This window comes from Anoplopoma fimbria, chromosome 6 (assembly GCF_027596085.1).
Source record: "Anoplopoma fimbria isolate UVic2021 breed Golden Eagle Sablefish chromosome 6, Afim_UVic_2022, whole genome shotgun sequence".
Taxonomy (NCBI): domain Eukaryota; kingdom Metazoa; phylum Chordata; class Actinopteri; order Perciformes; family Anoplopomatidae; genus Anoplopoma; species Anoplopoma fimbria.
Window position 1 is genome coordinate 15,405,722 of NC_072454.1, and position 19,652 is coordinate 15,425,373.

At 37.1% G+C, this 19,652-nt stretch overlaps 1 protein-coding gene across 1 annotated transcript in view; it reads right to left on the reverse strand.

Moving 5' to 3' along the window:
- eys (eyes shut homolog) overlaps nucleotides 1-19,652 on the reverse strand; it is a 139,444-nt gene that overhangs the window by 98,304 nt on the left and 21,488 nt on the right. The window contains exons 11-20 of the mRNA XM_054600062.1: nucleotides 18,617-18,721; nucleotides 14,722-14,844; nucleotides 11,887-12,000; nucleotides 9,849-9,971; nucleotides 9,040-9,153; nucleotides 8,065-8,298; nucleotides 6,386-6,508; nucleotides 6,173-6,286; nucleotides 2,807-2,920; nucleotides 2,034-2,147 (exon numbers count right to left, since the gene is read on the reverse strand). Coding sequence (XP_054456037.1) covers nucleotides 2,034-2,147; nucleotides 2,807-2,920; nucleotides 6,173-6,286; nucleotides 6,386-6,508; nucleotides 8,065-8,298; nucleotides 9,040-9,153; nucleotides 9,849-9,971; nucleotides 11,887-12,000; nucleotides 14,722-14,844; nucleotides 18,617-18,721 — 1,278 coding nt within the window. The remainder of the gene's footprint in view (nucleotides 1-2,033; nucleotides 2,148-2,806; nucleotides 2,921-6,172; nucleotides 6,287-6,385; nucleotides 6,509-8,064; nucleotides 8,299-9,039; nucleotides 9,154-9,848; nucleotides 9,972-11,886; nucleotides 12,001-14,721; nucleotides 14,845-18,616; nucleotides 18,722-19,652) is intronic.

Sequence of the window (19,652 nt, forward strand, 5' to 3'; positions counted from 1 at the left end):
CCCTATTGTATGATACCACGAACCCATCCATGTGGTAGATTACATGCTGTGTCAAGCTTCCTCAGCTTACTCAGAGACAGACGGGAATAGTTGAACACAAAACATGTTCCAGTAGATGCTGATCCAAAGTCACTTTTTTCGATCGCAGGTTATCCTCACATATATACGGTATAGTTGGAGTCAACCACTCAGGTTGCTGTTTTGAATGCATTTTAGAACTGTTTTGTCCATTTCAGTGGCTGAACATTGGAAATGAAATAGCTGATGTTATTACAGTACCTAGAACATTACAAGCGTTGTGCTTATGAAAATACAATTATCAAATGAATAGTCTCCATCATCAGTTCTTATTGGCAGTCACATTCCCCTCTGATTTAAAACAACTTGCTGCACTTAACAGTCACTTTGTTTTAGAAAACTAACAGAACAATACCGACAAATTAATCAAATAAGACCAAATTTATCTTTGCTTTGACACTTAGCTTCTCAAACGTGTGATAGAGGTAGATGAATGCGGGGGCTGATTGGGTCTAATCAAAATCTGGTTCAAACCAGATTGTAAGATTTGGCTTGGACACAGCACTGGAAATCATAGGCTGCAAAATGTTTTGGGCAAATTGGGAACAGAGTGATTATTTTGAAGCGATTCTAAGTTACGGTTAGGCACATATATGGTTATTAGAACACGTGTTAATTATATACTATGCTCCATTGCTTTATTGATCGCAAATTGTCTCTCTCAGAGTATGCTTGTATTTGGATTGATTAACAGTCCCCTTTATCTTTGACGTTAAAAAGCAACCACATCACTATGTGGCCACTAATATACAGTAGGAATGGGGTTACGTGGGTAATCAACTGTGCCTCATTTCTGCTGTACTTTCCATAGTGTTTTGAATTATAGCATTAGACTTTCTCCTTAAGCTGTCGGCGGTCTTTGAAGTGCCTTTTTGTAATTTTCATGTGCCTTTTTCAGGAGTAATTTCCTCCTGGCCACTCTGCCGTAAAGCCTAGATTTGAGAAGTGCTGCCATGACTGTTGTCCTTCCAGAAAGATCTCACAGCCAACAAGCTCATTAGATCTGTCAGTGGTCCTTGGGTTTTGACCAAGGTCCTTCTTGAATGCTTGCTTGGTTTGTTAGGAGTGTGTCTAGAGGGAGTCTGGCAAGATGAATGTTTTTCACATTTATTAATGATGGAGCCCTTTGTCCTTTCTGTGAAATCACACTTTTAGAATTGTATCCACTGACAGTTCCTTCATGGCAGAGTGTCTACTCCAACATGAACAGTCGACAGTGAAAGTCTAACAATTACAAACAGCTTGTGTACGTTGTGAATCATAACCACAAAATTGCAGTCATTACTAACATGGGACAGCAACAAGCTGCGTCAAAAAGTAAACATTAAAAATCAGGTAATTTAAGATGTTTTCTTTGATCATTTGTTTATGGAGGTATAAGTGGTGTTATACCGGCTTCAATCTACTTAACAACAACAACTGATTAAATCCTTATTTATTAGTCTTTCAATTAAAGTAACACATTCCTAGTGTGTTAAATACTGAAATAATGCAAATATACTTTCTATTATTATACGTGGAAAGCAAATAATTAAAATACAAAAATAAAACATTTAAGATTAACTACAAACAATGATCATTCTTTACAATGAGCCTAAGCTTTTCACCATTTTCTCATGTCTTGTAAAATTTGTACAAGAAATGTGAGTAAAATGTACTTTCCCCAAATCACCAATCAACATTTGAAATCCCACTGATATGCCAAGATGATGCTGAAGTATCACTACCTCTATCATCTGACTAAATGATGAAAGTTGTCACATGTGGCAGAAGCACCCACCATAACGTAAATCTCAGTAATTACTTGAGATTTTTGTATTTAACCAACCACAGGTAGCCAATGAAGATGTACTCATTTTGTTGAGACATGTGAAGTGAGTTCAGACAGGTGAAAATAATAGTATGTGGAGTTAATTAACTTTGCTTCTTGTCCCCATTCCCTCAGTGCTCATTACCTTTAAACGGAGCTGCACATTGGCAGAAGTAATTACCAGGCTGGTCAATGCAAGTGGCTCCATTCTTGCAGGGAGATGAAGCACACTCATCAATGTCAAATCCACACTTTGTGCCTTTGACAGAAAAGATGATAAATTGATAAATAAACAGATTGATAAATATGTTATATTAACACTGGCATTAATGTTTGGCTGTTCTGAAATATTCAGTGTTGAAAACACAAAACGGATCACTGCAGTTGCTGTTAGTTTAACCCAGAGAGGGTTTAACCTAAAATAATTGGGTATTTTGTAAATTATTTTTGATTTGGCGATTATGATCTTAATACCATGCACACAGATGATGTGAAAGCTGAAAGTAGTGCTTCAGTGCTGAATACAGCTAAAATACCAGAGAGGGATCTCTATGGTGCCGCAAAAAGGTATGAAACCTGCAAACACCATTCTTACAGCAAGAAGTCCATTTCAGATTTAATTCTGTACTTTCAAAAAGAAAAATTCTTCATAAAATAGAAAGAGAAACCAGCACTACAACCATTGGGATTGTTTGCAATGCACTGAATGTGGCTCCGTGGGAGTTATTAGCGGTTATTAAGAAATGCTTGCAGGTGGCACAACATGATCTTTATTTTAGTTGAGTTATTATTCATGTTTGAGCTTTTGACAGCCACAAGTGGGGAAACAATTAGGAATTAAGTATTAATGCATTGCACTTATCATTCATGTTAAAACATAGAAACATACTCCTCACCCGTGTACCCGTATACACTAACCTGTAAAGCCAGGCATACAGACACATCCATAGCCATGAACAAGGTCAACACATGTGGCATTGTGCAGGCAGGGGGATGATATGCACTCGTCTATGTTGACTTCACAGTAGTTTCCTGTAAAGATACAAGATTTAAAAGAGTCAGTAGTTCAAGAATGCACTGGCTAAAATAGTGACTATAAGCAGCAAAATGATTGAGGTCCATCAGAGCCCAGACACACCCTCTTCATCATTCAACCCCACAGCCACTACCCTCCTTAACTCAGTTAAAGGAGGTAGATTGCCCATCAGGAATAGTTAGGCCTACTTGAAGGATGATATCCATGTTGATTCTCTGATTATGCTGTTGCCTCTTGAGGATTCTGCTCGACATATTTTGTTTTTGCTGTTCCAAGTCTGTGTTACTCTGAAAAACGCTATTTCAAGTTTGTTTTATGTATTCACTGCAAAACTAATATCCCTTTGGGACAAAAGTTGAAAGTTGGTCGCACATGTCCAAAAAGTATTGCAGCTTTCATTTGTAACATGTTATGACTCATGCTCAGTTTTGCACTTTCCTTCAACTTAGTAAAATATATGTACATTTGACTCAAAGCCTCTTCATGGAGAGTTAGAAATTTGATGATTGGTGACACCTTCAATCCCTTGGTTGCAGTATTTTTAAGACAGTTGTCACAAAAATTAAGTCAGTCTGATATTCTGTGCGCACATTTTGCAACACATGGAATAAACAGATTTTTACTGTTATGCTAGCAAAGTTAATTTGACACTGATATTTTGTTTTGGATATTTGACAAATAGGGGCTTTAAATCAAACAACTATCTTTCTGTATAAACAACGTACTTTCTGTAGCTGACTTTTATCCATTTCTATGTTGTATATGTCACAACAAAAATAAATAATGTAATTAAATATATGATTTATTCCCCTTAGCATTGCCTTCCTAATTTGTTTACTCTTTAAATAGAAAGTATATCTGCTGCACAGACACCAAGCTGTGAGGTGATGTTTTTTTGCATTATCGCCATTTCACACATTTAAAGTTGCTGTAAGCTTTGGAGGAGGCTGTTATATAGCATACAATGCCAAGTGAGAGGAGGTTTTTAAATCACAGCAACATTCCATGTAATACTAGTGTACTGTTTGTGTTTTCTTGTATCACTACAAAGGTCTAAATAGAGCTTGATTTACTGTATAACCTCATCGCCTCCCATGTGGCCTGGATGTGGCTTCATGGTTAGCATTAGTTCGCAGTTGAAACACTGAGGTTGTCTTTGAGATATTGTCAATACTGATACTCAATGTAGCAAAAAACCTTTAGATTTCTCTGAAAGACTCTGGGGACATCCAGAGATTTTTGTAAATCCATTTATTGTAAGTGATGTTCCCTATTACAGTGGGAACAACTGACACTTAGAACGGAAGAGTTTAACTTTTCATGATTTAACTCTCAGTATAAACTGCCTTTATCCAAAAAGTCCAACATAAAAATGAGGTGACTACGTCTACATTTTAGTGCGAGATTTTTGTTGCTCCATCAGCATCAAAAAACAATCAAGACACGCTGAGGGGAAGGAAATTCATGGTTCCAAGAGGATAACTACTGCTCCATAACTTTCCTCTAGTGCTTACATCTGGCCGTAATATGTACTGGTCAAATGAATGCCTCTAAGAAGATAAACATCCAGTTTTTGCATGTAAAATTGTCAACTTTGTACACATGATTTCAAAATCAAATATCTGGATTTCCATGAAATCGGATGTGGATATTGGTCCCCAGTGGATAACTCCTAATGTATATGTAACCCCATTGAGCTTTAATCTGGTGCCACCATTTTTTGCTGAACATATTTTTGCTCCTACAGGAATAAACCTTTTGGATTTAAATGATGCCATGCCCTTTCCTCTGTCACCATCTTGAAGATATATTTTATATTTTAGCCTCACAGTTGTTAAGAACATGTAACTAGGGCAGCGGAGCATTTGAGTGGTAGCTTTGTTGATAAATGAAAGAGCATCTGGAAAATCTACTTTTAGAATATAAATCTTGTAAATCGTAAATGATGAATCTCATTATGATGTGTTTAATCTAAGATACCTGCAGAATTAAGCAGATCACCTGCCAATCACTATGAGCAGAGACGATAGGAAGTCGTTTTCTCTGTTCACATGAAAAAAATATATTTCTGAGGCTCCTCTGAAACAGTGCATCAAATAAAAAATGTCATTAATGGAATGTAATAAAGAAATTGTTTGTTGCCATACATTTTTTAAAATCACAGCCGGAGTGTAGTTTGTATTTCCATTCCTACAATACATTATGGTGCCACCTGTAGTTTAAGGAGTGAGTAGGACAAGAGCTGTGATTATAAAATATTATGTAAAGCAAGTTAAACTCCTCAGATCCGGCCTAAAGCATGAAAAGGTATATGAACTTTAATATAATCTACACAGTTCAGCTGTAAGCAGAGCTCTTGGCACTTTCCTTTTCCTGAAATCTGATCCAATGCACCAGTCTCTAAATCGAACCGATCCTACTGTTAAATGAATGTATGAGTAGGGTTAGAAAATTTGTATAGGGTCAATATCCCATTTAGCAAAAGTGTTCATACTGTAGAATTAGTTGTTCTGTTTGGCATGGTGTGTTACGTTATATCATATTAACTGTAAAACAAAGAAAGATATATTTCAGTCATGTATGGCGTGGAGGAGATAGCTGTAGCTAAAAATAATTAACATTCAAGAAAACACCAATTTCATTAAACATACCAAACCACTGAACCCATACATGTTACATTACATCTTGTGGCCTTTATGTTGTTATTATATCTCTTAGAAGAGTTTCAATAAATAAAATATTTTTTATTTGTTTGTTTTTTATCGGTGAACACAATTCATGGACATATTGCATTTAAATGATTACCACATTTGTTACAACAACCAAATGACTCATTTCTGGATGAACAACTGTTTTTCTATAATGTATTTAAAGTTGATTTAAAAAAACGTTGTAAAATTATAAAAGAGTTTTCTAACTAATTCAAGCCTCACTCACTTCCCATTTGAGTGTATTACTGAAGATCCATGCTAACCCATCCACAGGTCTACAGTTAAATATCTAATTTAGAGCGGCTCAACCCTCAAATCAGAAGACCGGCGGTTCGATCTCCGGCTCCTCTAGTCTAAGCCACTACCATTTACCATTAATAATACCTATATTCTCTCTAAATTTACTCCTATCCAGCGTATTTAGGCAGACTGGTACATAGAGCCGTGCTGAAGTAGCCTCCCACTCATCATACCTTGCATAAACGTGATCAGTGTTGTGCAAACAAACACATTCGTGGCAAGAAGTGTATAAAATACCTGTGATTCCAAGAGGACACTGGCAGCTGAAAGAGTTGAGCTCATCAATGCAGGAGCCTCCATTTTGACAGGGCTGGCTGAGACATTCATTCACTTCAATCTTGCAGTTATTTCCTTAGAAAGTATAAAAAGGCGCACATGTTGACACATTGCTTCTGTGAACAAAATGTCACTTAACTCACAAAGAATAACTTAAAGATAGCTTTCACTTACCAATAAATCCAGGTGCACAGAAGCAATTGTAGGCACCGAGAGCGTCTTTACAAATACTAAGGGCTCCACACGGCTTTTCTTCACAGTCATCAATGTTTATCTCACAAAACTGGCCCGTTAACCCTGCAGAGAGAGGGAAATATATTGCAAAGGATTTATACAATCCAGGGGACAATCCCTTAAAGAACTGCCTGTTGAATGTGTGTGATACTGTAACACTGTCTTGTAAAGATCTCTAGAAGTGATACAAGCATTAATAATAATTATTTAAGAGAAAAATAAGAATTTGATATGCAGATTTTCTTTGCGTCTTTCCTTTCCCTTTAGTGCTCAAGTAAATGACAAAATGTGCAGCCACTGTGTTATCAATCAAGGAAAAATATCAAAATGGTGCTTCACAACAGCAGTAAGTACCACTAGTGGGGAGCAATGTTTTTGTTAATTGGTTACCATTTTGGTTTTAACCTGCAAAAGGACCCACTTTACTTTCAATGTACAAAGTGTGCAGTGGTGATGGGTGAAGTAGTAACAATGCACTACACCGAATAAAAGCAGGGAAGAAGAAGACTGCACATAAGCAAAAATGGACGTAAACAATGCAGATTTTAGATTATTCAAAAAATTGGTTTTGATAACCACAGACTTTATTATAGGCATCTGACCTAAAACTCATTCAAGAAACACATTGACTTTGAGACGAGGGAACCAGAGGAGCAAAGATGCTAACTAATTTCCGTGCTTTAGAACTCATTCCTGCAGCACTCTATGAAACAAAGGTGATTTGGTTGTAAAAAAAAAAGGAAACAAATCTCTGCAGGTTTACAAATCCAGTCTCCCATTCATTGTTTATTGAGCAGCTCTTTACTATACCTGATGACATCACAAGTTTGAGACTTCTCTGGTTTCTGGCTTACAGAGTAGCTCATGTTCAAAACCATTGATTGAACTTTCCTATGCCATGGACATATCCTATTAGAATATCTTAATTTAGGTGGTTGTCCCCTTTAATGCCTTACATACTGCTAGATTGTTATTTAATAATATAGGAACAAAATGTTAATTATCTACAATTTATATAAAATAATGTTATATTAAGTGAAATCATTAGATGTTTGTAATGTTGACATTTTGCCCACCAAGTATTTAATGTGTTGTTAGGCAGTTCCTGAAAAAAAAGTAAATACTATGTGAACGCTATGCTATTTACTTTTACTTTTCATTTATAATTACCTCATTTACCTGTAACTAGTAATTACCTGTGAATTACTGTAATGTATGGAATGATTAGACTTGCACTGGAATTGGACACATTTTTCATCTTAAACAATTTGATTATTACCTCAGAAATACAAGGTATGAGTAACATGCAATACTATTAATTCCTTTCATAACAAACAATTCCTTTGATTAAATTTGAGTAGAAGACCTTTGGATCCTAAGAGGGAAAACACACATTACAAGCATAATCGCCGCTTTGAAGTGGTCTCACAACCTGGTGAAATGAGCCCGTACTCAAACATTTCACAAGGCTGGTTCGTCTTGTTGCTTAAGGCCAAAGAGATTAGACTCCCACAGAGTTGAACAAGCGAAAGCATCAAACTGAGAGTAAGTGTGCTATACGTTTCATTCAAGGAGTTACCTCAATTTGAGAACGAGCTGCTGTCGGATGGTGAACCTACCTGGTAAACAATCACACTTGAACCCTCTTGATAGATTCACGCATGCTGAACCATGTTGACACAGACCATCAACACAGTGGTTTATAGGTGTTTTGCAGTGCGGCCCAGAGTATCCGTGGTGACACACACATCTATAAGTATTTGCCAGCTCTTCACAGAGGAGAGTCCCCTCAGGTTCACAAGGATTTGACACGCATTGGTTCACAGATGAGGAGCATTCATTGCCATGGTATCCTGTAAGAAGTGGGATCAAAGTAGTGATTGATGTGCGGAGCTATGTACAGTATCCTCCTGACTTCCCACGTCTGGCAGACATCATGGGTTGTGATTTCACGTAATGCTGTCGTTGCCAGTGTTTTTCCTCTCTGCCGATTTACAAATTCCATCCTGCATGAGCCTGAAGCACTAAAACCAACGAGGGATTTCAGCAGGAGTACACAAAGAAAATAAAAACTGTGATATGTGTGGTGTTGTTTTTCCCCAAATGTAACCAATTTGCTGATTTGTACACATGCTTTCTAATGGTATTCACTTAGAGGTTAACGCTGTTCCATTAATACCACGAACAGTAATCGACAACACTTATACATTTCCACATGCATTTAAGGCTGAATTGAAAAGAGAGTGATTGATGTAGAAAAAACCATGAAGAGCACAAGACACATTGTGGTGATAAGTATTATATAGCTCAGAGCATTGCTTGTTTCATTGCTATTGCATGTCTGCATGCAATTTTCTTCTATTCTATATTCATGCTTCTTGATTTTTTTTTTTACATACTTTTATTTTTAATTTAATCTTCTCTACGTTTACCATGTTATGTTTATAATATGCACCAATACAAAGTCCTTGTAGGTGAAACCTAGTTGGCAATAAACCCAATTTCTGATTCTGACAGGCTTGATTCATATATTAAAACAAAAATTCAGCTTGACAAATTCATTACCAATCAAATTAACAAACGTGCTTCAATACCTGGAGGGCAATTACATTGTATTTCCCCAGCTGAGCTGTAGGAACAGGTTTCTCCATTTCGGCAGAACTTAACATCTGATGCACATGCGGAGACAGATGTGGAGCAATTCTTACCTGTGAGGTAGATGAAGATTGTTAATTGAGCGCTATGAACATGAACACACACTGAGAAAAAACATAATGAAACACCTCAATATCCCGTCCTACAAATGAGATTGACTGCAGAGAGTGACAACCATTACCGCGATGAACCAGCGGGATGTTAGGTGTGTATGTTTGGTAATGGAGCCAGTGATACTACAGTATAACTGCCATATCTTTGTACTACTGCAGTTTCTTACCCCGCAGCCAAAGGCACACCCAATTTATTTAGTCTAGGTTTCTGCCTGCTTAACTGTCACAGTACAAAAATATGAATAAAATCCCCTTACTAGTACTGTGCAAGAAGTGATGGATACAACAATGGTTCCATTCATAACACAACAAATAGAAAACTGTAGACAAAATAATTAGTAATGTGTCAGCATTCTGTTAACTTGAGTCAGTATTACTGTATACATAAGATAAACAGCACCTTTGATACATTTTGGTAACGAATATATCATCTTCGGAAAAATACTTTATTCCATACAATTGTCTACAAGAGGAGAAACAAAGATATACTTATACTATCAGCTGTAGTCATACTAAAATTGGTGAATGAGCTCTTACATTCGACCTGTTTGATGGTTATCACAACTGAAGAGTCATCAATCTGCACTATATTCATTAAAGTCTAAACTATGAAAATGATGCCACATATAACTCACCAGCAAAGCCTGAAGGACAGATGCACTCATAGTCTGCAACCAGGTCAATACACGTGGAATTATTGGCGCAGTATCCATGGACACATTCATCATAGTTGATTTCACAGTTCAACCCCCCAAACCCTGGTATGAAGAGAGAAAGAGAAACCTCATCAGTAAATACCAGACATGAAAAGACACTAATTAGTATCAAATTGCACCCAAAAGCAATTTATGGCTGTTTCATTACTTTTTAATGCAAGCTCATCACAAGAAACATGTACATACTAAATAAATTATATTTTTTCATATTGTTTGTGACATTTTAATGGCAAATGTATAATTGTTTAATTCTAAGTTCCATCAGCATATAAAATAAAAGGTTAAAGTCACGAAGTAAAAGTGAGTGCTGCCAATTTCTGACATTTTAGTTCCCCATAAATATATTCCACCGCATGGTCACGCTACAAAATGACTATCATTAGCACTGTCACACACTGCAGCTACAGGAGGCCCATGACTAATGCTTGGCTATCAGCACCATCGGTGCAGGTCAAATTCTCATCATTTCTCAAACTGACCATGGAACCAATTTCCATCTCTCTCCATGTCATAAAATTTGACAATTATCCTGACTTCATTTAAAATGCATAACAGGCTTCACCCGCAATCAACGTTTAATCAGAGGTATGTCTCACAGGTAAGATGTCAACCAGACCAAGAAATTATTGGAAAAATAGCTGAGATTTATTCCTTCTTACTCTAATGATGCAAGCAACATTTTCTAAAGGAATGATTTTATGTGATCGGAGAAAATTTAAAGCAAATATTTGTTAACCTCATGGGAATTGAACTGAAAGGCAAGGGAAATTAAACAATTTATAATTGAAAATTGTGATGAATGCAGGAAGCAATCAACATCAAATGCTACAAAAAACCTTTTGTTGATAGTATACAGGTAATAATTCCAAGCAAACACTACAACAAACGAGTTAACTGATTAGTCCCTGCTCTTTTGAGCATATTACAAGCATGCTTGTAATGCGCGCTAATCAGCAAAATCACCTGTTGGGTTTGGTTAGGACACATTTCTGTTGACTCTCAACCTTCTATGGCTGCTAAGATAAGGAGCAAGAATCTCTTCCAGTTCTCGAAAAAGGGTTAAATAATTGTACATTCCCCAACTGAATAAAGGTAGTTATCTATGTTTCTTTTCAGGACATATTGCACCAAACCGAGTCTGCAGATAAGAAATTGTTTGTATGGAATGTAATGTGCAAGAAGTAGTCTCTTTGGTTTGTAGCAATAGTTTGTTAATGTTGAATGTTTCATTTTCTGATAGTTCTGATATATTTAGGAGATTTTTCAGCAGGGGAGTTTGAGGATAGAGGATACATTCTGGAGTTGATATTGTTAAAGTAATTAGTTCGAAGAATGTCGGATTTCTATTTTAAGTGTTGAAATTATAAGTCTATTATCATAACCATCTTAGGGGCAAGATTTTTGTTTTTGTTCCAAAAAATGAAATAGTTATGAACAAACTCTTATAAGGCATCTGGCCCTATTTTCTCTTTCTCTATATTCTCCTAACTTCTTTAAACCAATTGAGACTGCAGAGTGGAGTGTTTGGGACAAAGAAGGCTTCCCTGATTATTTTTACGGTAAATATAATTACAATGAGAGAAATTAAAAATGGTACCAGTGCTGAAAATCTGGAAAGTAAACAGCATTGAGAGACCTTGTGAAGTTTGTACAGGTTATTCAGTCTATCTGGGATTTATTTATCTAGTAAGTATAAGTGGGATGAGTTGTAGCTGCGTTTGTTTCCTGGATACTTTCATCTCCGTTTGTCCATTCATCCAGAGGAGAAACAAATAGACCACTAAACAACAAAATGGAGATAGAATGAGTGCGAAAGTGTTTTTGAGTGGCTTTTCATTTAAGCCAGGGTCATAACTCCAGGACCGAAACTGGTTGGTTACACACCAACAAAAGTCTGAATTAGCCACATAATTGTATTGTCTCAACTATTTGCGGATCTAATTGCATTGCAACTTACCCTCTGAGCAGAAGCACTGATAAAGGTCATTGCCGTCCACACAAATTCCACCGTTCTGGCAGGGCTTTGACTCACATTCATTGAGATTTACTTCACAAAATGACCCTTCAAACCCTGCAGCATATGTAAAAAAAAAAAACACACACACTGTTATTGGAATCCTTTTTTGACTGGTTTAATTCCTCAGCCAATTAGGATCAGCATGACTTTGTTTTCCCAAACAAAAGCTGGTATTCAAAGCTTGTATTGATTCAAAGAGCTTGCTGGGCAAATGCAGACTCAGCTCACTGGATCATTTAATCATGTTTAATAAGAGCCAGTCATTGCCCTTCTGATTTATTACATTAAACAAGCCAAATCCAGTCATTTTTAAGATCAAAGTCAATCTATACACAGAGGGAACCACATGAAACAAATAACATGCATCAGCGCACACGTGTAAACGCACTCGCCCCACACACAAACACACAAACACACACACACACACACACACACACACACACACCCACACACACACACACACACACACACACACACACACACACACACACACACACACACACACACACACACACACACACACACACACACACGCGCACACACACACACGCCATTAAAGATAAGAAACATGTCAGTGTTTAAGGCACATTATTGCTGGTGCTACACACGCTGTTAGTTGGTTAACCTCACACTATCCGAGCATAGAGTATCTGTTATGCATTTCACACAGTCAGCTAAGGACTAAACAGAGCATAAGGGTCCTAAGATGCTTTTCACAATTAGGAATGTGGAAAAATTAATATAAAAGAACAGTCATAATAAGCCGTTTCCCTCCAAAACAATACTGTAGGGTTATATAAAAACAAGAACAACCCAACAATAACAACTGCTGCTATGTGAAAACCTGCGGTATAACAAAAACGCTATCATGCCAAGTCAGGCTCTTGATGAAACAAACAGCTTTTGGAGTTCAAATAATTCTATGGCAAAAATAAGTCTGGCACTGAAAAGTTGTTCCTTTGAAATGAATGCTAATGCAAAACAAAAATATACTGCTGTCGAAACCAGTTTTTGGCTGTAAAAACACAATTATTGCCACGCTGAATCTGCTCTTCAAGACAGTTTAATAACTTAAAAATGCAGCAAGAATTTCCCCAGTAACCTTCATAACAAGCCAGTAGTGTATTTCCTTTTTTCACAGACAAAAGCAAAATCCATCATTGTGAGTTCATCAAACATTCTCAGTTCAAAATATGGTTTAGTGTGAGGACTAAATACTAGGTCAAAAAGTTGACAGAATGTGGTTCACAGTTTAGCGAGGGAGGGTACGAGTAACATGTTTTACAACACATTAGGTTGGCAACATTAGATAATATGGATGCCAAGCGACCTGAAACATCTAGACATGACAGCATCTCGCAGTTTGTCCTTGAGAAGTGACGGGAGAGCAACCCGCCACAGGTTGCTTTCATTTACATAAGAAATCACTCACAATCCTTCACTTTGACGTTTGCCGAGCATAAGTGCAACAGGAGTAATGAAGTTAGGGTTATTGATTGGCTAACATGAACTTCTATGTAATAGCCATTTATTTGAAAGGAGATAGCAGAGCCAGTGTAGAGTCGACTGAATTATGATTTGTATGGCTGAATTTTTTTTTTTCTCATTTCATGTACCGTAACTGTATCCAGGAATAAGCTGAATGATTTCCGCTGCATGTACACACGGTACTATACTGGCACTCTGTCACTTACTGCAGGCATATCCTTGACTTGTAGTCTGAAGCCTGGTTACCCCTGGCAAGCCTCAGAGTATCTAACAGGTCAAGCCTCTTCCTCTTACTCCTGTGTTATCCCTGTCACTGCTGGCAGCTACAGCTGTGATAACACTGTCATCCTCGTGGAGGGGAATCAGCGGGACCTGACTGACGCACAAACAAAATTGTTTTTTTTCCTGCAGGAGCTGTCAAATTAATCTGCATAAGATTATCATATGGTTATGAAGATGTAAAAACGTTATGCACAAGTTTTAGGATTCTTTTTTGATGCATGGTCTAGTAAGAGAACATGAACATGATTTTGATCAACAGATAGGCAGCTACTAAAACACTACCTGAATCTGGAGTATTTTCTGTACAGCGACAGATTCCTTATATTATGCTATTTTTCGGGTTCATATTTTTTTCTCAAGTTACAGTTACAACATGTTTACATGCGTTAATGCTCATAATCTGCCTTGTTTTTATTATCCTGGCTGTCCTGCAGCACCTCTTCTCACCCTCTCTCTGATGTGCTCCGTTGTAGCGATTGCTCCTCCCCCAGAAAGTGAAGTCTGCTCTGATTGGTCAGCTAGCCCGCTCTGTTGTGATTGACGTTTCACATTTCAAAAAACTCTTCCTCCCGAGCTTCAGCTCTGTCTCTCTCTTTTGTTGTTTGAGGGCGGGCCAAACTAGCCGGAAGGAGTTTTACGTCACTTCCGTAACATTATGACCTCATAAAGTTACGGAAGTGAGGGAGAGAATTCAATCGAGCTGTTTCAGGCAGCTCAGGAGCAGTGATTCTGAGGGGGAGGGTAACTCTTTTTAGGCGTGGACTTCAGGTTTTACACTCTACAGACCTTTTACATGTAAAAAAAATAATATATATATAACACACTAAAGAAGAGGGAAAAAGCAGAAAAGCATAATAGGGCCACTTTAAGTGACCTTTAAGTCTGACAAAATTTATGATTTCCACGTGTTAAAATAAGATAATCCTTTATTAGTCCCGCAGCGGGGAAATTTGCAATTAATATACCTCTGTGACAAATATAACACCTGTTAAAGGTCTTGCTCACCTCTTTCACACATGCAAGAGACATTCTGTCCATCCTTGGTCTCAGTGCATATTAATGTATGTTCACTGCACAGTCCAAATGAGCAAAGGTCAATATCCACAGAGCAATCTTTCCCCTTGAACCCTGCAATGAAAATTGAGTTAACAATGGAGAAGGAAATTCAGAATCAGCAAAACCTTGGGGAAATAAACACGGAGGTCTGAATTTATAAAACAACAGTTACACACATTACGCAACACATATTTATGTGGCTGTATGTTTTATTCGGGATAGACACCTTTTCGCTAGCGCATTAATGGGGGTATTGATTCTTCCCCTTGCAATCTACCTGCTATGCAGTATGCTAATTGAGTGAATCATTGACAGAGACCCACCCTACCAAACTGATCTATATCACATTTATCTGCCCCACCAAATACACGTCTGCATGCCACTGATAGATACCCATGTCAATATCTATTGTTGTAAATAAAGCACAGACAGATGGTGTGACTGATACTCATTACACGCGTTTGTACAAATATAGATGACTTAAAAGGAGAATCCTAAATTAGATTACTATGTTTGTTTTCACCGCCATCACACGGTTCAACCCGTGGCCATTAAATAATGGCAATGATTAAAAAACAAAAAACATTTAACTGATACATTTACAAAAGGCTGAGATTTATTTTAATGGAGTCACAGAATATTTGTGTGTTTTTAACAGCAAAATATTAAAAGCTCTTGTACTAACCAAAAACCTCAAGCCTCCAAACAGTAACAATGCACCCATATCTATGTCACATTAATCTGTGTGCAGTCAGTGTCTGCAAAGTAGGTCTCACTCACTGGCAAAGGAGTGATTTTTTTCAAACACTGCTTCCTAATGCAAATTCCTTTTTATCAAGACTTGAATAAACCAACAGGACAGCAGCTATAATAGAGTATGTACTTCCTGTTGTAAGCAGTCTCCACTTTCTTTACATTGTAACCTGATTTCAGAGCAGAGTACTTTACATCAACACATCTATCTGGATGTTTGACGACCTTCCAACTACCCTTTTCTCATCATATTATGTATTGCCTTGACCAGTTAATGGACAGCTATTGCCTCCAACAGTGTTCAGAAGTGTTTAATAACCAATTGTGCATGCAATTCACTCTGAGGTTAATGTTGCATGAAGGAATGTCACATTTACAGTGTCACCATCTCCAAATGGGACTTCCTATTCTATCTGACAGCTACTAGTGGATCAGCCCAACTCTGCTTAAGAAACAAAGGCAGAGAGTGAAACTCAATGTTCTCACTTATCTCAAAATGTGCTATAGTAACAAGACATACTGTGATGTATTGTTAAAACTTCACAGTAATACATTAAAGCCAAGTCCTTATGTACCCATGTTCAGTGGTTAATGATAACAGCCGCGGGTCATAACTATTCCTTGGCTCGGAGAACTGCTGTTCATCAGCACATTTAGTCATCTCTCATCACCAACGTTCTGCCTGCTTCACTGAGCTGAAAAACTGAAAATCTTGTTCTTGGATAGAAATCATCAAATTCAGTTGTTACTTCTAAGTGAGTTTAATAAATAAAATGAGACTGTGAGGTTATGTACGGATATGATACCTGGATTTAGCTGTAGTTCATTACCTCTGCCAAATAGCTTATGTTTCTGGCGTTCTTTGTTTGGTCTTTGTATAAATTAGCAGGGGAAATACTAGTGCTATAGAACTCAAGATTGGTCTTTGCCTCAAGACCATTTTTTAAGGTCTCTGTCTCGTATAGGAATGGGCCACATTTTGCCTAGGTCTTGTCTAGGTCTCAGACAAAGAAGACTTCTATCTTTACGACCAGTCAAGACCACAACTGCATATATATTACTAAATTGCTTGTGCATGTCTGATTTATTATTTTACATCACTGTGATCGGATGTAAAACTTCTCGCTTCAAAGGCAACCAATACATTTGAAAACAGCGTCCAAAACAACAGTATGTAAATTCTGCAATGCAATGCTCACTGAGACAGCTCAACCATATCAAACTTGTATGGGTGCTTCGAAAGGAAGCATCACATGAAAAGGAGTGTTAAATCAAAAAGTGATTTTCAGCTTCAGAATGATTTGAGTAGTGCCTTGACTAAGCTACTATATTGATTTCCATGAAATTCTGTGTCAAGTCAAGTTCTGGTCAAAATCTAACAATTTATGTATTGGTTCATAACTTAATTTACTTGTAAACTTGAAGAAAACTGCTGAATGTGCTCTGCACTTGTAACCAAATTAAGATGACACAAACATTGTAAGATATGCTTCAAAATGTGGTCACAGTATGTGACACGACAGCAACATTGTTAATTTAAATGGTGCTGACTTCATGGTCATGAGTCTGACTCATTGACAGGAATTTGACTGTCACCAACTATTTAGTATGATTCCATATTACTATGTGTGTTTTGATGCAGATCCACATTAGAAGTCTAAATTTCCTGTCACCAAAAGAACAATTTTAGAGAACTGTGCAACCTTGGCCTCAATATCCCTGAAAGCATAAGTAATAATAACAGTTAAACAAATTAGATAATAATTATAGATCAACTGGACAACACAGACATACTGTTCTGTAGTTGCAAACATAAGGATGTAGCAGGATTTTAAAATAGTGATCAGATTCTGAATTGTGTTTATATAGGGAGAAGCAAGCATCCTGACAGACCATCTATCTAGTAGACTTTCAGAAGAGATAAAGTGATCAGAAACACCTGTCTATAAATCTTTCAATGAATTCAAAACAGTAATGGAGGCTTTACTGACACATTGGTGTTCTGTTCTTGCCCAAATCTAATTTGAGCAAAGGGCAGAAAAAATTATAAGAGCAAATTATTTACAGTGATGCATTTCCTGTGTCCATAATGTCATAAAAAACACATCATGGAACAGGTGCTGCGCATGTTTCAAGGCAGTAAATGTTTTAATGACTTCACCCACATTTGAATTGATTTATTGTGCAGTAAAATAGAGGCAGTTTTGGCTGAGGGAAAGGCACAAATAACTAAAACAAGATGCACAATGACAACAAAACAGTGGTGACATTAACCATACAGTTCTTCTGCCTTTGTGTTATATATTGAGAAAATAATTTAGCGCAACAGACCCATTGCCCGGTGCCAGGGTGTATTTTGGTTAACACCTATAGTTTGTGGATTCTTTTTGTCAAATATTTGTGTGTTAATCCTGTTCTGTGGATTGTGGCTGTTTACTACTCAATGTGACATTGGACTGTGACATTCTGACTTGCAATCAAGCAGTGATTAAGTATTTTATTACCAGAGGGCATAGTAAAAGCAGCAGCACACTGAGGAAAGCAACACCTTCCTCTCTTAATGCCTGATTGTGAATTCTTTCTGGAACATGTGTTATTAAATGTCTGACAAATAAAAATGTGTAAAACACAGTGTCACTTGATTAAAGGAAAATACTGAAAACCTCAATCTCTGTTTGATTAGTGAAGTCATGTTTACATGCATTTTATGCTTAGCAAGATAGAAAACACTGTTTTTCTCTTTACATGTCTACTCAAATCTACCCTTGATTCTAAGAATTAAAACCGGAATTTTTTTAGAACCTTAACCTATAGAACAGATTTATTATTTCTATTCACTATGTGTATAGCGTTTTAAGATGCTGACTTTAACTGGTTTCTCGCCTGCATTCAAACTTCTCCATTTGATAATTATTTTCTTTGCTATCCTTGTAAGCACACCTTAAACATAATTTGATAGAAATGATCAAAGTAAACAAATTTGTATGTAAATACATGAGAAATAATCTTTCCACGTATTCCCAAGGTACAGTATACAGAGAATTAATGGCATGTAAACATGCTAAATAATACACAAGTTGTTTGTACTTACCAAGAGGACAATGACAAATGTAGTCATTTATCAGATCCACGCACAAGCCTCCATTTAGACAAGGCCGCAACCAGCAATCATTTACATTCTCAGAGCAAGTTCTTCCTGCAGGATAAGGAGAGAGACAAATAAACTCTACTTAATGTCACGGGGCTACAGCTTAAAATGGGTTTCTACAAAACGTTTTGCGGTCACTGTGGACATTTCATCCTTATTGAAGGTGTGAAGCTGAAGTAGTATGTGAAGAATAATACGTTACACATTCAGAACATATTCCGTACACTTTTCGGTATATTTCCTAACTTTGAGCGGCACCTGGTTTATTGTTGACAGGATTTTACTTCACGAGGCAGCTGATTGCCTCTGATTCTACGCACTGGTTCAAAATGTGATTGAATGATTACGTATTCAGCATGTTGCAGCTTGTACGTATGCAGATATGTTGTAGCCTCAATTTTATTATCCTCTGGGCAAGCGTTAGACACAGAATTGATTCCAGATTTTACTGACAAATTTAATGCTCCACTAGGCCTGGCCTCTGGCGATATTTCAGACCTCTTATTTCTCATTGAGCCGGAGAGCTCACAGAGAATAAACAGCCTGACATCCTCAGGCACTGCTGTCCTCACCAAAGGTAACTGTACTTTTGCCATCATGACCCCACACACTGGCAAGGGCTCTGTTAATCATGTACTATAAGATACTCACATAATTAAGGTAGCTGCTGACTGTACCTCAGCCTAAATATATTGTAAAAGACACACTTTGTACTTTGACTCTATGATAATAAGCCAGATCGTAATGCCAGCCAATAATAATTAATTTAACTGCTTACACATTACTGCACCCCTGTTCAATTAAGACATTTTCATCACACATGGGCAAAATTGGAAAAATCAACAGTCACAGTAATATTACATTATGCCAAATGTCTAATAAAAATGACAGCATATTTTAAATTGACTTCATCTAAAAACACAACAACTTATTTGCATTTCATTTTGGAATAACTAAATATAATAAAGTGGACATTTTT